Genomic DNA, 17,338 nt, shown 5'->3' with positions numbered 1-17,338 from the left:
TTGTTATACTTCCAAGGCCACGTTGGCCTCTCCCCAGATGTCAGGGGACTGTGCCAGATGCTTCAGAGTGACAACTCAGAGTGACTGGCAGCGGGACGTCCCTGGTGCTTCCACTGCAGGGGGCGTAGGTTCCGTCCCTGGTCGGGGAACTAAGATCCCGCATGCGGCACAGCGCGACCAAAAAAAAAAAAAAAAAGAAAAGGGACTGGGGGAATGGAAGAGAGACCCAAACTTCAAAATGCAATTCCACATAAAGAAAAAAGCCTTTAAATTTTTTAATACAAAAATACTCATACACAATCTTCCAAACACAACTTCCGACCTTAAATCCTATTTCCCCGCAACCAGCAATTCTCAAATCTACATTTCAGTATCTTCCCCCAGAAGTGAATTTCAAGTTTTTTAAGTCTGTCAAAATTGGCGGTAGCACCTGGCACACCCCCCCCCAAAGGCGGAGCCTGGCCGCGCGTTCCGTGCGACGCTGAGACACCAGTAGGCACGTTGAGGTTTCTGTTTAATTTCACATCTCAACAGGGTGCGGTGGACACGACGCCCGCGGACACAGCACTTTACTCACTCATCAAACGCTCCATGTCTGTCTCACAGGATCGAGAGTTCGGCAACTGACAGTCGTCTGTGTTACCTTTCGTAAAAACAGGCTTATCTTTTCTTATTCCTGGACATACGGCAGTTCTAGAAGATGGCGCCAAGGGAAACACTGGGAAGGCGCCGGGGCGCAGACCTGAGGGTGAGGCAGGGGGTCCCGAGCATTCTCGGAGGACGGGACCCGGGCGGGGGCGCCAGGCGGCCTCCCCGTGGTGCTCGCAGCTTATCACCCGCTTTGGACATGCGCCCACGACCCCCAACGGAGAGAAGCGTCCCCGTGTCCAGAGGCCCGCGCTGGCGTCGACACGACACACGAGGGGTCCTGGTCAGCTCCTGATGCTGAGGAATCCTGAGGTGTTTGGGCGGTTTTCATTGTGTTTCTGCTTCACATTAACGACGAAGGGCTGAAGCTGACGTTCAGGAAAGACCGACTCCCCCGAAGCAAGCTCCCCTCAGACTCGGAGCAAAGGCCTCGGCCCCGTCGGGAGGGCCCTCCAGCCCCACTGCTCCTGCAATGCCTTGTGCTCAGATCCATAAACTGGTTTTCTGGAGATTCTCAGAGTTAGTGTTATTTGCTCATTAGTTTTAACAGTTTTTGGAAAGAGGGCAACCATATCTAAAATAAGTTTTCCAGTATTTCCTTCAGAAAGGTTATAAAAGAATTTGGAAGTAATATCAAAGTGACTCAAAAATCACACAAAATTTTTACTACTGTCAAATACAAAAATAAGTTAATCTGCTCCCCAAAGTGCACTGCAAAACCAATTCTGATGTTCTGACTTAGGCAGAAGTCCCTCACCGGCAGGAAAGGGCGAGTGACGTCAGCCCACACCGAGGCCCCTGGCTCTGAAGGGCGGGGCTGTGCCCGCGGCCGCTGCGCTGGCACCAGGCCTCGGCGCCCCTCTTGCCCAGCCCCAGAACGCGCAGGCGCCAGGTTCAGGGCCTAAGGAGCATGAATCTACGTCAATCCAGTATTTTCTTAAAAGACCATTTGAGAGAAACAAGAGTTCTGAACTGAAATACCCCACGGCCCCTGCGTCTCACCGAGCAGGCGCGTTTCCAGAGAACCGAGCCGCCCGTGGAAGCACCAGCTGAGGACACGGCTTGTTTTTCCTTTGGTCCTACGTCACTTGCCCCAGGGTCACCAGAGAAGGGCCAGCAGGACGGCCTCGGTCAGCCGACTCTCCTAGTCCGTGCCTGGGGAGGCCCGGGCGCCTCGCACCTGGAGCAGGTGCTTCCCCAGGGGTCCCGGCCTGGCCGAGACCGCCCCCTCCCCCCACAGCTCCCGTCGCAGGACCCCGGAGCAGTAGTGAACTTGGGTCCAAGTGTTGGTATATCCTGCAATTCTCCGAGGCGAAAACGGTAAGAGAGACCAACAGGAGACCTCCGTGGCAGTTTTCAAGAACAGTTGTGTAAACTTTTCTGCAGAGGAGATCTTCTCCTCAGGTTATTTTAAGAAGAGGAGGCTAGAAAAAAGCACCTGCTGCTGAGCGCCCCCTTCCCTCCCACCGCGAGTGGAGACAGGCAGGCACACGGGCTCCTGGCAGGGCGCTCCCAGCGTCCCGGGGTCCATGGGAACGCTGTGCTTCGCAGAAGCTTCTCCCTGCGTGGGGCTAACGGTCCATGGAAATCTCCCAGGGGACAGTGTCGGCCGGGCTGTTCCAAGGCTGGGTGCCCACGCCCGGCAGGCCGGCCCGAGTCCCAGGACAAGCGCTCCTCCGAGGGGCCCTGGCCGAGGGCGTCTGCCCAGCGCGGCTCAGGCTTCCCGGGAACAGGCCCACAGCACGCGTGCAGTCACTTGGGGTGACGATGCGCCTGAACTCGCTCTTTCCTCAGCCCGGGAGGAGTGCCTGGACGCACACGTCCCCCGCGAGCTCCGCGTCCCGGGGTGTGTGTGGGAGGGGCACCTAGCAGTGCCCTGCTGCGCGACCGTCACCCGAGACGCCACCGGGCAGAGCGCCGGACAAACCGTTTCCCGAAGTGGCCGCGTCACACAGCTCAGCGGGTCACACACGCATCAGTAAACACGCATTTCAGTCGGTGGTAATTTGTGAAACAAGTTTAGCAAAAATATATTGAGAATAAAAGCCAGAAACTGGTAAAGAAAAGCCACCCGAAAAAATGTACAAACTCTTCCCCCAAGTGATGAGACCCTCCGGGGAGGCTGCCCCACGTGAGCCTGTGCTTTAAAGGCCGACGTGGCAGCAGCGCTTGGTTCAAGTCCACGGAGAGAAACACGACAGGGGCGATCCCACAACAACACTACGCTAGTCACCGTCCTGGGGCCGGCTCCTCACTAGGATGGAAAAGAAGCATTCTGAGGAAAAACTTCACATTAGTACAAAAAAGAAATCATACAGCTGTTTCATAAGAGCAGAATCATGGTTCCCAGGGCACCCGGGGTCTTGAGTCCTTGCCCAGGCCCCACCCTGGTCTCCTCTCCTGAGTGATGGCAACGGGGAAGCAGGCTGGGTGACGTTGTCAAGATTAAAAGAGGTAAGAGTGATCCTCCGAAAAAATACTACTCTATACATCTCAGGGGAGATAAAAGCATTTCGTATGCCAATTACTTTTCCGTTGTAACTTTAACCTAGCAAAGTAGAGCGGGAGGGCACCTTGACGTTCTGAGATTCAAGTGTAGCTGTAATGCTGTGTAGTCAGGCTTGTCTGTCCTGGGGCGTCCGCACCTCGCGGCTGGAACCACGCGGCTTGGACGGTCAGTGCGGCGCAGCGGGCGCTGCTGGGATGGCTCAGTGACGGGAGGCGCCCCCTCCCGAGGAGGCCTGTGCGTGCGTCCCGGGGGCTGCGGGCGGCGTCCTCCGGCCCTCTGCGCACAGGGCGGGCCGGTCACGCGGGGCCCCCGATCTCACCCCGCCCCGGCCTGGCGCTATTTGCCCTCCGTGACCCTCCGCCAGCACCTCCTCTTCTTCCTCCTCCCCTTGGACTTGGGTTCCGGGCAGGGCTGCTCGGCCGGCTCTGCCCGCAAGTCGTGCTCGCCGCAGTATGGCCGCCCGTCCTGGGTGGAGCTGAAGGCTGCCCCGTCCTGGTGTTCCTTGCAAAACGAATTGGGGCAAAAGTGGCAAAATGAAGTGGAAGGTTTCCCACACACGTCACAGTGATGCCAAGGACATTCCCACTTCCCTGCAACGAAACAAAGTATCACCAGACAGAAGAGAGGAATGGCAACTTGTAACACTGTAACATTTCCATGGTTGAAAACTAACTTTAAAACTCAGTCTAAAAAAAAAAAAACAAAAAACTCAGTCTAGTCAGATGAACACAAACTAAACCAAGACACCGCTTTCCAGGCAAGTGTCGAAAGGTAAAGAGAAGCTAAAGCTGGTGCTCAGAGGCCTGGGGGCGGAGGGCGGCGAGCAGGCCCCACCTCCGAGCCCAGATGGCCCAGCGGCACCGGGGGCCCTGCCGCCCCGGCTGCTGTCCGGCGACGGGTGTGCAGCCGGGCCGACTGTTTCGGGGGCCCCGATCTCTCTGGGGTCCGCCTGCAAAGGCTCTTAGTGCGGTCTGGGGAGACCGGCACGCCCGCTGTGAGCCTCTCTGCCGCCCGCCTGCTGGCCCTTGCATCATCTCGTGCCACACACAGTGTTTCTGTTTCACAGTCAAACACATTTGACGTCTCCTTTTCTAGCTTTGCCGCTTCTGTCTCCGGGTGAGGGCCTCTCGGCTTCCCTCCCGAGGTGACATGGCCGCTCTGTGCACGCCGGAGCCCGTCATCTCTCTGAAGGGCAGACTCCAGCCCCAGCCCCAGCCCCTCCCCGTCTTCCCAGCTGAGACCCAGGGGTGCGGGGCCCCTCGCTCCCAAGCAGCTCCTCCTGGCACCTTCCCCCAGCCCCTGCCGGCCCCCAAGGGCTGCGCTGGGTGGTCTGGCCTCGGCTGCCCGGGCTGGGGACCCACCGAAGGGCCGCTTGCCCAGGCCCAGGCAGGGCAGGTGGTAGGCCTTGGTACAGGACTTGCGGTCGCACAGCACCAGCTGCCCGCCGTCACCGCAGCGGAAGCACTCGTCCTCAGACGGCTTCTTCCCTTCGCCTTTCGTTCGACGCCTCCTGGTTTTTTTCTTGGTCTTTTTGCCCTTTTCCTCAGAGGAAAGGGATGCTGAGGTCTAGAATGAAGAAATAAATGCAGTTCACTCAAGGGAACTGTGCGCACTGAGGCCAGCTGTCCCGAGGGGTCACCAGGGCCAAGGTCAAGGTCGGGTGCGCCAGGGACCCCTGAGGATGGTCTCACAGGAGAAGAGTGGGGGTCTGCAGCCGACAAGGAAAATGCAGGGGCCCGACCTGTTCCCATTTACTGCCTGTAGGAAACAACACAGGCCGCCGGCCGCAGCGCCGCTCAGCGGGCATGCGGCCCAGGGCAGGCTCTTTCCCCACGCGGCGCGTCTTTTGAGAACAGATGAGAAAAGCCAGGTGAAGCGGCAGGCCCGCTGTGGACATCCCACCTCTGGGCCTGGATGCCTGCGGCCGTCCAGAGGCTTCAGGCCCGTGTTTTACCCAGCACAGGGAAGGGGCTAAGTGTGCTGAGTGGAGCCGTGTCCCCCCCCCACCCCGCCCCAAAGCCATGTCCTTCCCGGAACCTCAGATGTGACCTTGCTTGGAAGTAGGGTCGCTGCAGATGTAAAGCAGCGGGCCCTAACCCTGCACAACCAACCGGCGTCCTTGTGAAGGAGGGAAGGAGACGCGGAAACGCACGCAGGCAGAACGCCACGTGCCGCCAGGCGCGTACGGAGGCTCTCACTTTGGATTCCCGGCTCCAGGCCGTGAAGCCCCAGCACGCTGTGGCCTCTGCAGGGGCAACCACCGAGTCTGGCGCCTGGCCTCCCCTGCCGTCCTCGCCCCGCCCGGCAGACTCCGCTCCCACCACCGCTCACCTTGGGCCTGTCCCCGAGGAAGCCGCTGCAGTTGGAGGCCCCGCACCGACAGACTGTTTTCTCGTTGCCCAGACAGTCGAGGTTGTAGTTGAAGGTCAGCTCTGTCCCTGGGTGAGGGAGACAAGCCACACTGGGACACTGCCCTTCTCCCGACCCTGCCAAGAAGCCTGCATCAGGTCTACGAGCCCTGCGCCTGTCAGCGCACCTGTACTGTCCCCGCACGGCTTTCGATTCCACGCTGCAAGGTGCACGTTCCAAACAAAACACAACTTCCAAATCGCCAGCCGCCCGCCCTCCCCGAGCCCGGCGGTCCGGCCACACACAGCATCGGACAAGGGCCCTCCACCTGCCCGCTCGGCTGGGAGCCCCACGGGGAGCCCCGGAGGCACCGTACCTGCAGGAATGTCGCACACGGCAAACAGGCCCACGCGCGTGTCACCGTTCACTGTCCACTTGAGGGTCTCGCAGTTGGGCTGGCAGCTGTGATTCATGAACCGGGAGTAGTTTCCTTTGGGGCCGGCGTCGATTATACGGTCCTGTAAGGCACAACTCAAGTTTCAAGCAGCATCTACACACGTGGTCAACCCTCAGCCATCACGTTCTCATTCGAAGGGAATCGTCACCGTCGTGCTGGACAACTGGTGTTGCACTGAGAACTGTGGTCTCCCAGGTCCACTCAGATGGGACACCCCCAAACCAGTCCTGTTTCTCTTGCTCACGGAGGGCAGGCAGGTCACACCACACGGAGGGACCGAGCGCTGGTGAGCGGGGGGCAGTGAGCCGAGCTCCCCGACGTCGGACGGCAAGCGAGGGGGCCGGACACCAACAGCCTGACAGAGGACAGGACTGACCGCTTACGACACAAACCAGCCAGCAAGTCGAGACAGCCCAGCGGTGGAGGAAACAAGGAGAACGTCCTGAGGCCGTGAGGCCACGCTGGCTGATGGGAGGGGGGCCAACCCCTGCGGCAGAAGCAGTCTTGAGACGCACCCGGGCAAAAGCGATGAGGGTCCCGCCTTCATGCTCCCGGGACTCGACCCCCCGAAAGGCAAGCGCCTCTGTGTACGCGGAGATGTACTCCTATTGCGGCAAAACCCAGACAGTGCAATCGCCCGGGATCAGGGAGCGGTGACCTCGCCTTCCTCACCCTAAGGGTCTCATCGACCGCGCGACCGCAAGGGACAGGAGAAAGACGTACCGGAGGCGGGAGGGCACTTAAAACTAGGCCACAAAAAGCATCACGGTCACGCGGTAACGCCACGCGGGGTCTGTGAGCGGGGGACAGGACGTGTGCACAGGCACCCCAGGAGCGCGGCATCGAGACGCCTGCCAGGCTCCCCTGCCCTGGACGGGCGGCCCCGGGCGGGGGCCTCAGCCACACGCTCACACCCGGACGCTAGCTGCTCCTCTGAAGGTGGACACATCTCAGAAGCGCGTGCTCCTGCCTCACTGAAAGGAACCGCCGAACCTGCTCTGAGCAGCTGCCTCGGCTCCTCAGGGCCGGGATGCTGGTGCCCAGCCGTCCTCTACTGATGAACCTGCCGCTGCTTCCCGTTTCCGCTGTCCCACCGCTGCGGCCACGGGCTCTCTGCACAGCTGCTTCTCTTTGTAGTTGGTGCTAAGTCCATGCTGGTTCTCTGCCTAGGACCTCTCGCTCCAAGACGTGGATCCTCACTTGGCTGTCTCCTGTGCCTCCCTGAATTGTGGCTCTGGGGGGTGGCTGCGCTGTTATTTGGGGCACACCCTGCAGGATGTATCCTGGTCCCTGGCGGCGCTCTTGACGTTAAAAGGCCTTCCTCTGTCTCACTGAATGCGCTGGGGCCCAAATTTTGCCTTGTCTGAGAACAATTCTTTTTTAATTTGACTCCACCTGACACACTTTTGTGCACAATTTTATTTTCAACTTTCAGGATCCCTCTGTTTCTTAGATACAGCAGAGAAATAGGCTTCGCTTTATGAACCAATCTGGAAATCTTTTAATAGATGAGTTAATCCAACTCCCTTTTACAAATATGACTCATATGTTGGGCACAAGTCTATCAATCTAATTTGCTTGTTTATTTGGGTTTTAAGCCTTTTGCTATGAAGTAATGGGGTTTTTTAATTACTGATTTTCCTGTTATGTTGGGAACTTTATTTTCCCTGCTGGCTGTCCTTTATCGAGGGCATCTCTGCCTGCATGCGACGCCCGCAACCTCCTCTCGCAGTGGTCCCCCTGACCCACCTCCGTCCTAACAAGCCAGTCTCCGCGGCACTCTTACCTTGATGCTTCAAAATGCTGAAAGCTACTCCTACTTGGCTTATCAGCCTGACGCTCAGGCATCAGCATCAGAGGTGAGTTTACCTCACTCCCTGGCCTCCCCTCTGTTGCTGTCGGGAGTCACAGTTCGGCACAAGTTCCCGATACCTGTACCACCACCAGTCGCTTTGCGGGGGTCGCCTAGAACCCATCCTTCAGCAGCTTCCCCCAAAGGACCGGTGCCCTCAGCTCCCGTGTCCACACCTGTCACTCTGACATCTACGTCTAAAGAACCAGTCGGCTGGAGAGAAAGTCTCCAGTTCACTCCTTCCTTGAAAACCCTATCAGTGCTCCTCTGTGCTCAGGCGCTGGACTCTGCCACGAGAAGCCTCGAGACGGCCTCACTGTCTTCCCCTTACAAGGAGCTCGAGTTTTTGGCCGAGCTGGCCCAAGGGTTCCTTGCTATGTCCAGTAACTTTAATGAGGTATTTACCACATTGACCACTTTGGATGGACTGCCCCTGAAACACAGGGTATTCTTTCAATACCTAGACTCCCGTCACGCAGAGACACCCTCCGCGGCCTGTCCCCCGGCCACGCTTTCTTTCTAACCTTCCTCTCTTTCCGCCGTGCCGTGTCCATCCTGCGTCTGCTCAGGTGCCGCTCCAGGCGGTTTAAGCTTCAGAGATGCTCTGGCTGCGGCTCGTTTCACTCTCAGTCTCCGAGTTCGAGGTCCAGCTCAGCTTGCTAAGTGGCCGTCTCTAACCCCTTGTGCTTCAGAAGTGCACGCCGACTGCTGGGGCACGATGTCCCCAGCTCTGGCCGCGTCTCCCCAGCCGCAGGGAGGTTCTGCTGCTCTTTGTTGACAGATCCTCTCGAAACGTGCTGGGGCTCCTGGAGCAGCGCTGGCTGCATTCTGGGTGCCCTGTCTCTGGGCTCCCTGCTCTGTGGCCACCTGATGGCCCACAGCTCCCCAGGCTCTAGAGCCTTAGGCCCCCTCTCTGCCTCACAGAAAGCTGCCTTACTTTGGAAGACGGTCCTTCCGAGGCCTGTCACACAGGTCCCCACCCACCCCTCTTTCTCTGAGGCCCCCTTCTGAGACCGCTGGGTATACAGCTACTAGTTCATCCTCTTGTGCGACTGTCAGCAGTGAGGAGGCGAGTCGGGACCGCTCAGTTCTGCTGGGAGCAGGCACCTCGGGGGTGGGGGGGGCCCTAGAGGCGTCACCTCTGCAGCACCTCAGCCTCCGAGTCCCCTGCTCTCAGACAGTGTCTTCCGTCTGCTCGTGGGTGACGAGGTCCTTAGTTTCACTGAAGATGTACTTGGTGTATCTTTTTGTTGCTGCTTTGGAATTGAGCACCGCCATCTTCTACCAAGATCCTACGTATAGATTTTTTAATTTAATTTTTATAGATTAAGGGGTTTTTTGGCAGCGCCTTGTGGGATCTTAGTTCCTCGACCAGGGATCGAACCAGGGCCCTGGGCAGTGAGAGCTGAGTCCTAACCATGGGACTGCCAGGGAGCTCCCTACCTCGTGTTTTCTGATTACTATCTTTTCTCCTTTTTTCCTCCCTCCTCCCTCACTTTCTATTGATGGACACTTTTCTTCATGCACTTTTCCACTCTCTCACAAGGCGGAAGTTACACTCTCCCATTTCTACTCATTCGGTCACTTCCTGTGTGTGCCTGACAAAGCACGAGTCAGTGAAGCCTCCCCTCCATCCACAGCAAACACGCAGCTCCCACTGGCCTCGCCTCTCTTCTGACGCCCTCTGTGACGCCATCCCGGCCCCGCTGCCCCGCATTCACCAGCACTCGGCACCTGTGACAGCCACACCCGCACGCGCGCCACCTCTTGTCCACCATCCTTCTCGCGCCTCACACGTAACTTCTGAAGCCCCTGAAGAACCTCCTTTACTATCTCCTCCGCCACGTGACGCTGATGGTCAGCTCGCTTGGTCCCGGCCCAGAGGGTGCGAGGTGCAGGGCCAAGGGGTTTTCTCCCTGAGGAGTAGAAGTGTCCCTGGTTTCCATCATACTAGGAGGAGGCTGACCATCCGACTGCCGTTCCCTGGAACACGCTCTGTCTTTTTCTTCTCTGTTGTCTTTTTCTTTTCTTTTGTTTTGGCTGCACTGTGTGACTTGTGAGACCTCAGTTCCTCGACCAGGGATCGAAGCTGGGCCCTTAGCTGTGGAGGTGCCGGGTCCTAGCCACTGGGCCCCCAGGGGAGTCCCTCTGTTGCCCTTCATCCTTGTGGTGTGCGGCGTCTCATGGGCGTTTTGTTTAAGCAGCATGCCTAGGTATGGATTTCTAACAGCATGCTAGGTATGGATTTCTAACAGCTTGCCTAGGTGTGGATTTCTTTTTATCTGTCCTGCCCAAAACTTGTTCAGCTTCAGCCATGGAATGATCCGTGTCACAGAGCTTCCATAAATTTTTTCTCCGTCCCGCCTCTCCCCCAGGTCTCCCTTCCGTCTTCCTTCTGGAACATCTACTGAGCGTCTGTCTTCCCGTCTCTCGGCCTCCTTCTCCAGCCTCATCGCTCCATGTTCCCGTGCCGCGCGTCCAGACGGATTCGCGGAAGCTCCTTCTGCTGCAGTCACTTCCCTGCTGTGGTCTAACTTTTCTTAACCCGTCCGCTGGGTTACTTTCAATGACTATATGTTAACTCCCAGTTTTAACTGTTGGTTCACATCTGCCTGCTTTATCCCTCAATGTCTTGCTCCTGTGTCTCTAAACCTCCCTTTATGGCTTTAACCATCTGTAACATGTTGATTTAATCCTTTCTTTCAGATTTAGTCTTACCCCTCAGATTCTCGCCGACGCTGAGCCTTCTATGTGAGCGTCTGCTCGCGGAGGTCCTGCTCTGTTGCGCTTGTACCGTGTGGGGAGGTGCGGCTTGTCTTTTACTCTTGCAGGAAATGGATGAGGGATGCATTGTTTCAACGTCTCACGCGTCATGGAATTTATCTCGGCTTCAGCCAGGTGCCCTCGGTGAATCATCATTTCAGGGACTGATTTGTATGTTAAGTGACAACCTGGCATTTTCCACAACATGTAAGTAGTTCAAACTTAGACGCTAAACACAGGAAGGCATAGGCCTAGGGTCCCCATTTCTAATCAAATAACCCCCCTCACCGCCACCACCCAAAAATGAGGGGGGATGGCAGAGGGTACATAAACTCGCCACCTACTGGGGTTGTGTCTCCTTGGAGCGACCAGAAGGGGCCTGTCAGCTGGGCACCCAGTGTCCCGGACATGCCCGCTCTTCTCCACCCGCACGTGCTGACAAATCGTCTTACCCCCCTGCTGAGAACGCTGACAAATGTTCACAAACCTGGGCTTCAGACACCTAACAAGCAGCCGAGAAGACCACTATGTACCTGGAAGGATGTGCAATTCCCCTAACCATGCTCTTCTCTGACCCTGGGAAAGACTGTTCAGTGTGCCCGTCACGCATCAGAGGGACACGTGACGCTCCAGGAAGCCCTTCGCCGAGAGCCGGTCACCCTGGCCCTCAGGCGGTGGCCAGAAGACACCGCACTTAAGGAGACAAGCACAGGTGCCTGAAACACACCTACGCAGACGACGTGACAGCGTCACCTGGTGTGCAGTCCGACGCCGCAGGAAGCCCCGTGCGGACAGACACGGGCCCTGAGGACGCAGCGCGTTACCTTGTCTATGGTGAGCATGTAGAAGTGGGTGATGTCGTTCTCGTGTGCGCGTCGGATCCTTGCCATGCACTCCTCCTCGTCGATGAGCTCCCCCACGTACTCATTCACAAACTCTCCCTGGAAACCAGAAGAGTGCGCTGCTGATGACCAACGGCCCGGCCGCGCCTCAGCACTGGGGCCCAGAGCCCACGCCAGAAGCAGGCGTCGGGCAGGGGGCTCGCCAGGTCCCTGGACGTTACGGCCAAGTCGGGCAATTCTACGCCTGTCTCGTGGAGGCTGTCACTGAAGCCTGTACCTGAGCCTTCTTCTGGAAGCAGCAACGCGCTAACCCTTGCTTCCCAGCACTCCCGTGTCTTGGGGGCGCTTGTAACCGTCAGCCCCCAGCTCCCACAGAAGCCGCCCTCACCGCTCAACCTCCCCAGCAGAGACAGAGCAGGCGTGGAAACCCTCGCACAAGCTCTCCTGCCAGAGCCCGGATGAACCAGCCGGCAAGGCAGGTGCAGGAACAGGGCTGCTGGGCTCAGCCGAGCACAGTCCTGGGTCTGAGGCTGCCGCGCTCGCTCGCTGCAACGAGCACGCATCCCGCCATCCAGCCCGCAAGCGGAGACAGGCTGTGCGTGGTCCTGTCACCTTCCGACAACCTGGTCCCACACTGTCCCAGGACAGCCCCCACGGGAGCTGCGTCCACGACGCTCTGCTTGGCGACCCTCCTGGCTGCCCTTCTAAGCAAACCTTTCCCTTCCCCACAGCAGCCGTCAGAGTTCTGACTGAGGGCATGTTTCAAGGAATTTAAGGGTTTCACTCTGATAGATATCTTTCACGGAATGTTTTACAATCCTCAGTTGTAACAACTCGGAAACCGTTTTCGAAATACTGTTCTCACGCGAGTGCTAGAGCACCACGGGCAAAGCCAAGTCCGAGGAAGCGGCGAGCGAGCCCTGGGGACGCGCACACACCTTCCTGATGTCCCTCTTGGCCACCAGGCCCCAGCCTTTGCCGTCCGTCTTGATGATCTTGGTCTCGGGGTACTGGCGCTTGGTGAAGCACTGGTTCTGGCAGGACTCGCCCGCGGGGCACACCTGCGGGTGGCACTCGAACATCAGCATGCGGTTCAGACACTCCGAGTCGGAGCCGCAGGGGTTCTCGTCGGTGGGCTTGCAGTTGCACTTGGGGATCTCGGAGATGTCCGCCGTGTGGATCTGCACTTTCCCGTAAGGCTTGTTCACCTGCAGGCGAGAGCCGGCGCCTCAGCCCACTCGCCCCGAGTGCTTCCAGAGTCCCGGCTGCCGCACCTGCCCCACCCACCCAAGCCTCCCGGCGGCCTTTCAGACTCAGGCCAAGTGGGGACGCGGCCGGGGGGCAGGCGGAGGCGGGCCCAGCCCTGCCCTGGGAGCTTCGCGAGGTGGGCTGCAGGGCAGTCCCCCCAACACCCCGTGCTGGCTCCTCTTAGCGCTGTGTTCTTCATTCATCCGAGAGCCAGGCCGTGGTCGGAGGAGAGAGAACCGCATGGGACCGCTCAGTGATGCGGGGCACCCAGCCAACACCACGAGACCTGATCCCCTCGCAGACCCCCTCACCCAGCGCACAGAGGCGCCCGAGGAGGCGGGCACACGGCGGCCCCACCCTCGTCAACGCACAGCTCCTTGTTAAGAAACCAGAGCAAATGATAAAGCAGCAGCGAGAATTGAAAAGAAACTAAAGCAGAGATGAGCAGCTCCGGGGAAACCGTGGTGAGAGACGCCCTCTTCCCCCCTGGGGGAGAGACTGCAGTGATGCCAGCGCGTTGGGGGAAAATCCGGAAGAGGCCTCAGGAGTCCCAGTTTCATGCTCTCTGACCCAGTAATTGCATGGCTGGGAACTCATCCCAAAGACAAGACTAAACACACATTAGCAGAGGGAATGCTTCCTTCACACAGACATTGACTGCAGTCCAGATTTTAGGAGCAAAGACTGAGCCCCTGAGCTGCCAGAAGTTGGCCAGCACGCGTCGAGAGGCCGTGGGGCCCCGCGCAACAGGGTGTGGGTGCACCGGCTTGCCAAGCGTGGTCGGCTGCGGGGCTCCAGGCCCATGCACTGGGGAACACGGCCCCTGCCCTCCCTCCTGCGCTCCCCACACCCCGAGGCGGAAGGGCGCTCTATCAGGAGATCCGGCCGCGCACTGGCCTGGGGGGGCCACCGCTCCTCTGAGCCTGTCTGCGGCACTTGGTGACGGCGTACGTGGTCTGGGAGGTCGGCCTGTGCCTCTGCCCCTCCTGCCCCAGGCAGCCTGGCCAGGACTGTAGTTCTAGCCCCCGCTGACCAGCAGGCTGAGCCTCACCCGGAGGCAAAGCAGAGACCACCTGGGCAGAGACCCCTGCCCACACCCCGTGCCCCCGTGTGGCAAAGGACACGCCGGGTGGCGACGGCATCTTCTCCCCGCCTAGGACGCCTCGTGCAGCTGTCCTGGGCACAGACCCTCGCTTGTGGCCAGCCTCCTGGCCGCCGAGCCCAGCCTGGGGAGGAAGAGTCCGCGGGCCTGAGAGCGACTCACCCCCACCCCCGCCCCAGCGCCGCCAGGATGGTCACCTTGATGTGCTTGTAGGGTGGGGGCCTGCGCGCGCTCTCCTGCGTTTCTCGGGCTTCCCTTTGAAGTTTGATTTCACGGAAACGAGCTTCGGCTTCTTGCAGTGCTAAAAAGTCAGCAATGTGTGAGTGAAAGATTTTAGCAAATCAACACATCCGCCCTTTACGCTCTGTATTTTAACGGTTTAGTCTAAACTTCCATCTCACTGCTAAGTGTTGTCTGCGGTTTCCTTAAGACCAGAGGTGGGCCGCACGGCATCCACACAGACGGGAGCTCGGGGACGCCTGCTGGCTAGAGAACCCGGGGGCAGCTCGGTGGGGCCTCTCGGCGACGGAGCGCGGCGCGTCCGCCCTCCGCACCTGCCAGCCGACCCTAAGCCCCCACACGCGTCCACGTCCGGCGACCTCCCTTTTGTAACAATCCTTGAGAAAGCTGAGGGGTCAGCTGTGCGGAGGCCCCAGGCAAGCAGAGGGCCCGTGGCCACCTCCCCGGAGGGGGCGAGGGCACAGGCCCCACTTCCCCACCGTCCTCACTTGCTGCCCGTCCCGTCCCCTCTGGTCGACCGAGCGAGACCTGCGTGCCGTCTTCTCTGTCCCCACCCAGGCTGTGGAGTTGGGGGCAGGGCGTCCTGTTCACCTGCCCACACCTGCCCCTCCGGGCACCTGAGTGTCTGCTCATGGGCAAAGGGAGCCCGCAAGCCGGTGCGCAAGGCCCGGACCGCAGGCCAGTTTCCTGCACGCCGCCATCGCACGTAAAGGCAAGCGGTAAGGGATTCCTGGAAATTAGTACGCAGATAATTTCTTAAAAATAGCTTTAATGCGTGTTAGTGAAAGTCACCACAGACCAATGTTAGAAAAGTCATTAAACAGTTACCTCTTACCCTCTGCTTCAACAAACCAGTCTACAGACCTACTTTTTTCTAACGTAAAGTACAGCCGGAATGCTGAGTCCAGCGTTTTCTACAGAGGTCAAACATTTGGAAGCAGAAATGAGGACTGGCAAGGGCACCCGAGCGCGCTGTCTCCGACCACCTGGGAACCAGCCTCCGTACCGTTTTTGAAGACTCTTCCGATCCCGCTGACCCCCTGGTAGCGGCTGCCCCGGTCCCCCTCCATGTACGGGAACACTCGCGCCTGATGCGTCCAGTAATAATCTTTAGACCCAAAGAAAAACACAGGGAATTCTCCAATCTCGTGCTTCATTTTCTGAATATTTGGGGGAACATTTTTGGGATGGCAAACTTCTGCCGGCCACCATCTATTATAAATATTAAAAACAGGATTCACAGACTCTTCAGAGAGAGTGACAGTAATTTCAATGCGTTAAGTTCTGTAAAGTAAAAGAAGACATTTGAACAAGGAAAGAGGGGCAGGCGCCTCCTCCCACACCTGTAGTTCCCCAGCTTCACCCAGATGATGTCCTGGAAGTGCAGCTTCTTCCCGGCCCTGCAGTCGTTGCAGAACCAGCTGCCGTCGGGCATCTCGATGTTCAGGCAGTCGGGGTGGAAGGCCGCCGGGCAGGACTCGCAGCACAGCAGGCTTCCCCCTGCACAGAGGGCGCCGTTTAGCCCCCCCCCCGCCCCCACCCGGCTCAGCCCCGTGGCCTTCCCAGTCTACAGCTCTTACCCTCTGACCCTCAGACAGTAGCTTAAAGAGTCACCTGCACGTTAACACAAAGCACGTTTTGTTTTCACCACTAACAATGTCCCACAAGCCTGTGAAACGGTCACAGTTAACTCAGAGCTCCCACGTATGCGACCCTACATGTGCAAGCACGGGGCGGCAGCAGGAGGGTGGAGAGCCAAGGCCCGAAAGGTGCTGCAGCCGGGCCCACCCTCGGCCCTGGGAGCCGGGAGGAGCAGCGCCCCGACCGTCCAGAAGGACCCGATGGACCGCAGGGCCGGACGCAGGGGGGCTCCTCACCTTTGGAGCACACGAAGCACCAGCTCACGTTGACATGGGCGTGATGCCTCTTGCCCTTCCGGGCAGTGAAGTGGTTCGTGCAGATGACGCTGTTGGACGCGATCACCGAGCATCCCGCCGCCAGACACGCGTCCCCACCATGGTAGGCGACCGGGCATCGGACACACCGCATCATTTTACCTGGAGAAGGGGAGACACCCCAGAGCCCAAGGCACTGAGCAGAGCACCCCAAGGAACCAAGCCTCCACAGGTGTGCAGGGCTGCTGCGGAAATACACTGGAAGCAGTTGATGAACAAAATAACTAGAGTGGGAGGGTAAGGATATTTATTAGACGTCATGAAAACACATTTCCTTAAGGCGACGGTGCTTCTAAACGATGTCAGAAAACCGTTAGGCATTTAAAACGCTGTTTTCTAAAATGAGGTCAACCAGGGTTTCTCGGGGGCCCGCGGGGCCGTCCTGTGCATGGGACGGTGTTTAGCAGCACCCCAGCCTCTACCCGCTGGGCGCCAGCAGATACCCCGCAGCATCTCCAGACACGTCCGTGTGTCCCCTGGAGGGCCGGCTGAGAACCGCTGGTGTCAGGAAGCAGAGGTAACCCGCCACCCCCAATCCCACAGACCTAACGTGACATAACGTAGACGTGACTGGATTTTAAAATATTTTTCTCGCACGTGAAGGACCATTAAAGCCAGAACAAACAGAATCCATCAAAATGGCTCAAAGGCCTCCCGCTCCTAAAGCCAGGGATCTTTAAGACGACACTTAGGGCAGGAAGGAAGGAGACTATCAAGAAAGACCCTAACTCCACCCCGTGCGGAGTCAGTGACAGGAGAACCACCAACCGTTCCTCCAAATCCACATCCGGGGGGACAAGCCTGACAGCCCCTGCCTGCCCTCTACGCGCCCGGGACCGTGTCAAACCGGCACGGAGGCTCTCGCTCGTGTCTGTACCTTTCGACGGCCTTGGGTTCGAGGGGTTGGAAGCATGGCAGCTCAGGCAGCTGTGCAGAGGGCAGCGGAAGCCCCGGCTCTCGAACACCGTCAGCGGGAACTTGCGCACGCAGGCCTCGTGGTAGAACTTCCCACACTGTGACACGACGCAGCGCTTGACGTCGGTCTTGCTCTCCTTACACACGAAACACGAGTGAATCCCTGACGGGGTCGGAGGGGCGGAGAGAGGGGCACAGAACAGGACCTGAGCTGCAGCTCCTCGTGGCTGGAGCACCGGCTCCTCCTTCAACCCCGCCGGGATCTGAGCCCCGGCTCTGCCGCAGGGACAGGCTCGTCTGACCAGGCGGCCCAGGCGGGGCGCGTCCTCAAACGAGCGAGGAGCTCTGGGGAAGGGGCTCCTCCCAAGAAAGGCTCCCACCCTCCCTCCGAGGGCAGCAGACCAACTGCAGAGGTGCCCCACGGCCGGCCCCGGGGGCTCCCGGGAAGGCTCCGGGTG

The 17,338-nt window shown here is 58.8% G+C and overlaps 1 protein-coding gene across 1 annotated transcript in view; it reads right to left on the bottom strand.

Moving 5' to 3' along the window:
* Positions 1 to 3,492: 3,492 nt before the first annotated feature.
* Positions 3,493 to 17,338, bottom strand: part of NSD2 (nuclear receptor binding SET domain protein 2) — a 73,710-nt gene continuing 59,864 nt past the window's right edge. Inside the window, exons 12-22 of the mRNA XM_082838354.1 lie at positions 16,843 to 17,043; positions 15,888 to 16,067; positions 15,354 to 15,510; positions 15,017 to 15,222; positions 13,968 to 14,071; positions 12,359 to 12,628; positions 11,403 to 11,519; positions 5,883 to 6,024; positions 5,489 to 5,595; positions 4,519 to 4,723; positions 3,493 to 3,747 (exon numbers count right to left, since the gene is read on the bottom strand). Of these exons, the coding sequence (XP_082694480.1) occupies positions 3,494 to 3,747; positions 4,519 to 4,723; positions 5,489 to 5,595; positions 5,883 to 6,024; positions 11,403 to 11,519; positions 12,359 to 12,628; positions 13,968 to 14,071; positions 15,017 to 15,222; positions 15,354 to 15,510; positions 15,888 to 16,067; positions 16,843 to 17,043 (1,943 nt within the window). The 3' untranslated portion in view covers position 3,493. The remainder of the gene's footprint in view (positions 3,748 to 4,518; positions 4,724 to 5,488; positions 5,596 to 5,882; positions 6,025 to 11,402; positions 11,520 to 12,358; positions 12,629 to 13,967; positions 14,072 to 15,016; positions 15,223 to 15,353; positions 15,511 to 15,887; positions 16,068 to 16,842; positions 17,044 to 17,338) is intronic.

This window comes from Leucopleurus acutus (assembly GCF_964270905.1).
Source record: "Leucopleurus acutus genome assembly, chromosome: 4".
Taxonomy (NCBI): domain Eukaryota; kingdom Metazoa; phylum Chordata; class Mammalia; order Artiodactyla; family Delphinidae; genus Leucopleurus; species Leucopleurus acutus.
This window is presented reverse-complemented; position numbering and strand designations above follow the sequence as displayed.